This window comes from Atta cephalotes (genome assembly GCF_000143395.1).
Source record: "Atta cephalotes unplaced genomic scaffold scaffold00001, whole genome shotgun sequence".
NCBI lineage: Eukaryota > Metazoa > Arthropoda > Insecta > Hymenoptera > Formicidae > Atta > Atta cephalotes.
Window position 1 is genome coordinate 3992203 of NW_012130065.1, and position 7423 is coordinate 3999625.

The window sequence follows — 7423 nt, forward strand, 5'->3', positions numbered from 1 at the left end:
TAATATATATATATATATATATATATAATTATATACCCTACACGGCAATCTGTATTAAGATAATAAAAGATGAAATNTAAATTTTAAANCAGATTTAGATTTTAACAGAATGAAAATATATGAGAAGCTAAAGCATTAATAGACGATATTTTATATACCGATAAAATGTTAACAGACTATGCGAAATGTAATATCTGCAAAACTGCAAGCAGAAATATTATAATGTCGCGTGTATTTTACCGCGGAAAAACTTGTTCGATCTGGCGGAAATTAATATATATGTACATTCGCATAATTACTGTTAATAACGAAAAAGTACCCAACGCTGCTGTATGTCGTATTAATCTAATAATATTGTAATATTGTAATATCGAAGAAAATAACTTGTTTTGCGTAAAAAAGCAATTACGTTTAGCCGTCGAAACTGTTATAAAGAGAACTATCGACGAGTGACATTGATGGAGGATGGTGCCATCCCCGTTTGTTTCACCCGTGTCACGTCCTGACTGCAACCTCTTTTCCTTGCCCCTTTCATTCAACGTGTTTACCTAGGCGATTCAGCGACGTATAACATTGTAATCTGTTATACGTGGCGTCGAATGCGTTATGACAGAGAGACGGTGGCGCATCCCCTTTGGCCACATTCGAGAGGAGGTGGACAGCGTTAACGGCGTTGCGGCAACGGAGAAATTTCAAGCTTCGAGTCGACGTTTCTGACTCGATGCGACCCGACAAATAATTGGCTATCTGCCAAATACCGACTACACGTGCTAAATGTCATCGCTAGGCCAGAGACGCTAGGCCGCGACGACGAATTTCGCTTGTGATTTTCGCTGCATCGCGATGTGACAACAGACATGTGGCGATGGACATGTAATTCACGATGGTGTGCCGAAAGCAATAGTCAGTAATAGTTCACGCACAACTACTATTTTCAGCACATGTCACATGGAAACTGCGGGTCAACAACCGTCCGATGCCCTCCTTGTCGTTGACAATAACTTTAGAATGGACGATATTTCTGGATATATCTTGTTTATATTGTACGATAATTTATGATTAGTTTGTAAACAATTACATTAGTTTACAATTTTTGTATAATTTTTTGTATAATTTGTACTGCAAGAAAACAATTCTTTTTAACATATTTTAAGGTGTTGAATTCGAATTTGACCAGAAAAATTCCATCAGATAGAATTTTTAAAGTGTAGCGTGTCATTTTTATGATATAGTATTTCTTTCCAAATAATTTAGATGCGACAAATAAAATCGAATATTTTCACTAAGAATTTAAAAAACATTATCAAGGAAGGAACATTGTTGGAAGGAAAACATATATTTAATATGTGGACTTTAATATGTGAAATTGATTCAAAGTCGTAAAAACTAATTAAACACTCAATACTTCTAATTTGTTTTCTAATTTTAATAAAACATTATATATATATTAAAACATTATATATATTATATATATATTATATATATATTAGAAATAGCGTCTTTTCTTATCTCAAAAATTGGACCTGATAAAAATATTTAGAATAGCAGATTTCCTCAGCGTTAAAAATTATTCTAAAAACGATCTTTATCTTGCATATCTTGTAAAATCTTGTAAATTAGTATTATTTATAATCATAACAAATATCTTTTCCAGTGCATGTGTTTTAAACATTTCATATTTGTAAATTCTCAAATTAACACAACCGTAAATTTACCGATTTGCATGACATTTATCAAATTGTAAGTTATAATAGCGAATTAGATGCAATTTTGCATCTAATTTGCTATTATAACGCAATAATGATTAAATGGGGCAATGGTTTGCGGTTTAATTGGGTGACGGGTTAAGCACACACAGGTGCAATTTACCACGAGCTAAGTGAACTGTAACGAAGGTAGCCTATCGAATGAAGTGCTTCGGAGGTCGATTGACGAGAAGAGAACGAACGTGTCGTTAACAAAGTAATTTTTCAAACGAGCAAGCATTATTTCTGAGTTAAGCTGATGAGGGGGCTTTATCGAACGTGCACGTCGGCAAAACAAATGGCTATTCGGCGTATATAATTCTCCTATATTCTATTTGCGAAGTGCATATGTGTAGATACACATGCATACATATATATCAGACGGAGAGGCAGAAATTATATCCCATATCCGGCATTGCAAATGAGATAATTTCCCGAGTGTGATGTGAGACGTTATTCTCATAATTAAAAGTTGAGTTTCTAACTTATGACTATCTAACTGCTCTATAATTTTCCTAATTATTCTAGAAGGCAAGTTCCGTTTTATGGACGCTTACTCGATCGTTGACCTCTTCCATCTATTTAGTAACATTCAATATTTCACACGCCTCGCGAATAATTCTCATGTTCTCTTCTGCCCATAAAAACTTTATTCGCAAACGTGGACGTTGCAATGACATCGCTCTGTATCTGAAAAAGTAGAAAGGTAATATCCGTTCACTCCGTAGCGGTAATGCGAAGAAAACTTAAGCTTCTACTGAGTATACTTTCTTAAAAATTGATGCTTTTACCATGGACGATGGAATCGATGAAGCTAGTGGAAATTTCTCTGTTTCGTGCTGAAATAACGTTAACCTGCTTTAATATCAACAAAGTTGTGACACATCTTAGAGATTATCCTCGTGAGAAAGAAGAAAAGTTAAATAAGAAAAATCAAGTGTGTTTCATATAGAAACAGCTAAATCTTTAAGTTCTCTCTTTGTCTCTTTCTCTCGCTTTCTCTCTCTCTCTCTCTCTCTTTCTCTTTCTCTCTTTTTCTCTCATATTATTTTTAAAAAGCTCAAATCTATCTTTCGTCTGAATTGTGGAATAACATTATTTAACTTATTTAATTACTTTTAATTACATTTATAAGTTATAAATGCTTAATTTTTATATATCATAAAGATTAACATAAAAATTTGGAAAACTTGCTTTCAAAGAAATACTCGAATTATTTCCAATTTTCTATTCAATATTTTTTCATTTATTAACGATCGCCGCTCGAAACAGATCTGATGGCATGTGGCGAAAACATGAGAAAAATACGAGTCGCGATGCACGTACGACGAAGAGTCGTAAACCATCAGCCGTAAAGCCCAAGCATTTACGAACGCACATTGGAATCAGAGTCTTTTCACGAGAAAGTTTTTTTCACACCGTACTCACAGCTACAACATTTCATTCAGAAAATTGTAGTTGTAGTGAATTAACACTGAATTTTTATCACAACTTGTACAATATATGCTAGAATATACATGTATAAGTAAAAATACGTATAAATGCATACAAATAAAACATAAATAAAAATTTTTGCATAAAAATGCATAAAAATTTTTTAGAACAGAACTATAAAAGTTATTTTATTATCTACTTTCTCTTATGACTGTAAAATAAAATATATACCACAATTCGTTAAGATAACGTAAGTTACATTCTTACTTAATTTAGCCTTCAGATTATATTAATTTAATAAAATGTTATAAATCTATCATCATAAATTTAGGATGAAAAATATTTAACGTTCAAAATTTTTTAGAGCATCATGTGCGTTTCATTTTAAAACGGATAGTGACAAAACTAAATGATTAATCTAATTGGATTAAGAACCTAGTGCAGATTGTGATGTCGCTTGTAGTAGTAAGAAAAAGGTTGAGATCTTATAAGTCGTTCTCTTGTCCAACGTAATAACGAAATACAATAAATAGCATGTAGTTACCAGTTCTCTGGCAAACCTCCAGGCTGTTACATGATTCGTCGTCGAAGGGATATAAAAGGGATATAAGCTCAAGGAACAATAACACATTTGATCTAATCGTAAATGTTATTCATGAAAAGAAATAATATACTACCAGATTTTTGTATTAAAACAATCGGAATTTAAATACAATACAAAAGTTTTTCTTATAAATGTGCTGAACCAGCTAACGATGCAATAGAAATTTTGTAAAACTATATTTTTACATCAATTTATCTTTTCACAGTTTTATGTTCTTTTAGAAAAGCTCAAATCCATTTTTTATTGTTAGAAATATATTTTCTCGCTTCTAAATATATGTAATAATACATACAGCTAAATCGACTTCCTGTTATTCAAGTAGACATATTAATCTTACAGATTATATATATTTTTTTCATTCTTATAAATAGAAGGTGCATTGTCCCTCCAATGGGTTTATTAATCCGAGTCATGAGTCATAAGTGTAAAAATACGCAGCTGAGTGTCGGTAGACACTCTTATCATCAGCGGAAGGATGAAGACGAATATCCTACAACAATTAATAACTGTTACTTTCCTACGATAATAGAATATTTGAGGAAAAGCGTCATTGAAAGAAAACAGTCACACTCTCTGTGCGATCATTAATAAAAACAAATTTAATTCAATCATAAAATGAATACAATTAGAGGACTCAAACAAAAATATATTAATATTTCAGGAAATTTTCAAACCATGAGTTGATTCAAACATTGAGTCTGATAAAAATTGTTAATAGAAACAAAGTGTACATGATTATGAATTTTTAAACATCAAATTAACATAATTTTAACTTTGAAAAAATAGAAGATTTTATGTCGCAAAAAATTATAAAGAATTTTTTATTCTATAACTGTAAAAAAAATAAATAGTATAATAGAAAGGAAAGTATATAATAAATTTTGTAGTTTTAATTTAAAAATTCATATTTGTTTATTTGTTATATTTTCTTATATACGTATATTGTAGTATAAATCTATTCTTAGTATATACAGAGAAAGAGGTCAAGCATTACATTGTACAATGTTTATGTTATATATCTATTTTAATTTAATTGAATTTGCAACAAGTCAAGCATGAAAACTTTAAATTGTGAGATTATTCTTGAAAGTCGTTGACTTAAATCCTGTAAAAAAGCCTTCTCATTTCCATTATAATTCAAGTAATTCTTTCGCCGCTTCGGTTATCTATAAATTGATTAGCAAAGTCGACTTTAACTGATGCGTAAAGCCGATTAAAACGCAACATCGGAAACTTGTTAATCTCGTTAGAAATGTGCAGAATAGTAGCAGTATAGCTGAATTATAATTCGTGAAAAGAAGGGCGAAATTACAACGACTATAACTAGAGTTCGCGCTTGTTTCAGGCTTCACAGGCGCAACCGTTCAAATTATTTCCTCGTTCTAGAGAAATTACTATCGTGCACTTTTTGCTAAGGTTCTTTGCATCTTCCTGCCAACGTTATCCGATGGCGACCGGTACGGCCCTTCCGGTAATTTGCTTTTTCCCCTCCTGGTTTACTTGGCTCCTTTCTGCAGTGGTGCCCACCACTCTTCTTCTTCCTTGAAAATTTAATCGCGGAGCCGCGACGTCGCCTTTAATGCGATTCTTCGCCGCGTTCCTCCTTTTACCTTGCCTCGTTTTACCGAAGTTTTATTTCATGCCGTCGACATCCGCCAACGCGAGACTTTCTAAAAGAGCCATCCGCGTCCGTTGCGGTTAATAACGGCAACCTTTTCCTGAGGATACTCACTAAATCTTAAAGAAGAAAAAACACTGATGTTTTGCGGTATTGCCGCATTGGTTAAATATCCAGCCAACACGATCGGAAAGTCAGAAGAATAAATCGATTTTCGATATTAACGAATGCTATTCCAAGGACTGGTTAGCGAAATTAAATACGTTCTTCGGTTTGGAGTGGAATCACGGTCTAAATTTTGCAATCGTAAGCTAGGATCCAGGAACCAATTTCGACTTCTACATTCAATTTCGTCTTACTTCAACTCTTCGTTCAAATACGTTAACATTTTAAGAACGCTTACAACGTCGAACGAAGCGTATAATATGATATTCAGCCAGTCGTGAAATTACGAGATACTACAAGAGATTCTGAATCATAATTTTTATGAAAAATCTCATCTTGGATAATAGCGAATGTAATATGACAAAAGCGTACTTGTCCTACATGAGATCTTACTTAACTTTATGAAGTACGAAATTACCATTTATTATTAATCTCATACAATTTAAATGATAGTGCAATTAATAATTATCGCATGAAATCGACATTTTACAATACTCATTTCAATCATAAATAATATTAGAAAGTTTTATCCATCATTTTTGTTTATAATCGTAGTTAATGTATAAAATAAATTCTAACATTACACATATCACTCATTTGCTACAATGTGCAATGACACAATCAAAAATCAAATATTCCAAAAAATAAATTTCAATGTTTTATTATTAAAATGTTATGATATTAATTTAAAAATGTAATTTTGTAATAATTTTTTGTTTTGATTATAAAAGAATAAAAATATGTATCTTTTTCTTGTAAGCATCTTTTTAAGTTTCCATTCTTTTTGTACAAGCAATTAAAAAAAATGACACCATTTTAGTTATATCATCGTTGTAACAAATGAGAGATAAGATAAAATATATTTACAAAAGGACACAATTGGATTAATCATCATTAATTTGAATAATTAAAAAAATATTGAGTTGAGTCTTTATTCTAACTCACATTTAGTCGTATTTCTAATGCTCACGCTGCACGAAATCAACAACTCGAATTACTGTCTGCCCGTTTCACTTTGAATCAAATTACTTAGCCGCTGGTGGTACATCGGGTCGTAATTGCGAAGGAAACTTCTCAAAAGATGCTTAAGTTCGGGAAAACTTTCTTAGGCTCGTTCTCAAATTTACATTTTCTGTGTTCTAACGAAGACTTTATCAGTCTACGACTTTTACCGATGCAGTGCCATCACCCTGGTATAATTAAACTTGTCGCATATCCTTTCGGAACGTCGTATCCATTATTCGAGAATGTAGCGGTCTCAAGTACTTCATCACGATCTATGTCGACACGTTTCATAAAATTTCATTACTTCTTCACAAAGTTATCGCGGTTCGTTAACATTGGGACTACTTTCTGTTGAGCAGGAGCGAACGGATGCGCCGGACAGAATTGGCCCTGGAATGGTAATAGCGGCGCGGCGATAATAATGGCTATCATGACGGCTACCTTGTTCCTGATGATGACATCGCTGACGATGACGGTACCCCCGATAACGAATGTACTACCAAGATGCGAGCCGACAATCAGCAGGTAGCTCGCGGGCATCCTCAAAGAAGATATCGCTGTCTGATCCGATTACGTCGTCCATGTAAAACCTAGTAGTCTAGGGCTTCCAGTTATATATGTTACTATGTATAGAATAGATAGTCGAATAACAATGATTTTTATTCTCGAGGAGCCTATGAAACGGAGAGAAATTGGTGAATCGCTGGCGGATCGATGCGAGACTACGCATAATTTATATGCAGTTACTTTTAAACATGTCTTTTGATGTAAATTGTTGATCACTAATAAAAAGTGAAGAAAACAGGATAGAACAGTGTCCGAGACATAGGCAGGAACAATGATCACTTAAAG

General features: G+C 32.8%; 1 protein-coding gene across 1 annotated transcript in view; it reads left to right on the forward strand.

Annotated features, from left to right (window-relative positions):
• LOC105622854 overlaps positions 1–7100 on the forward strand; it is a 128252-nt gene extending 121152 nt beyond the window's left edge. Inside the window, exon 6 of the mRNA XM_012204300.1 lies at positions 6928–7100. Coding sequence (XP_012059690.1) covers positions 6928–7100 — 173 coding nt within the window. The remainder of the gene's footprint in view (positions 1–6927) is intronic.
• Positions 7101–7423: the final 323 nt, after the last annotated feature.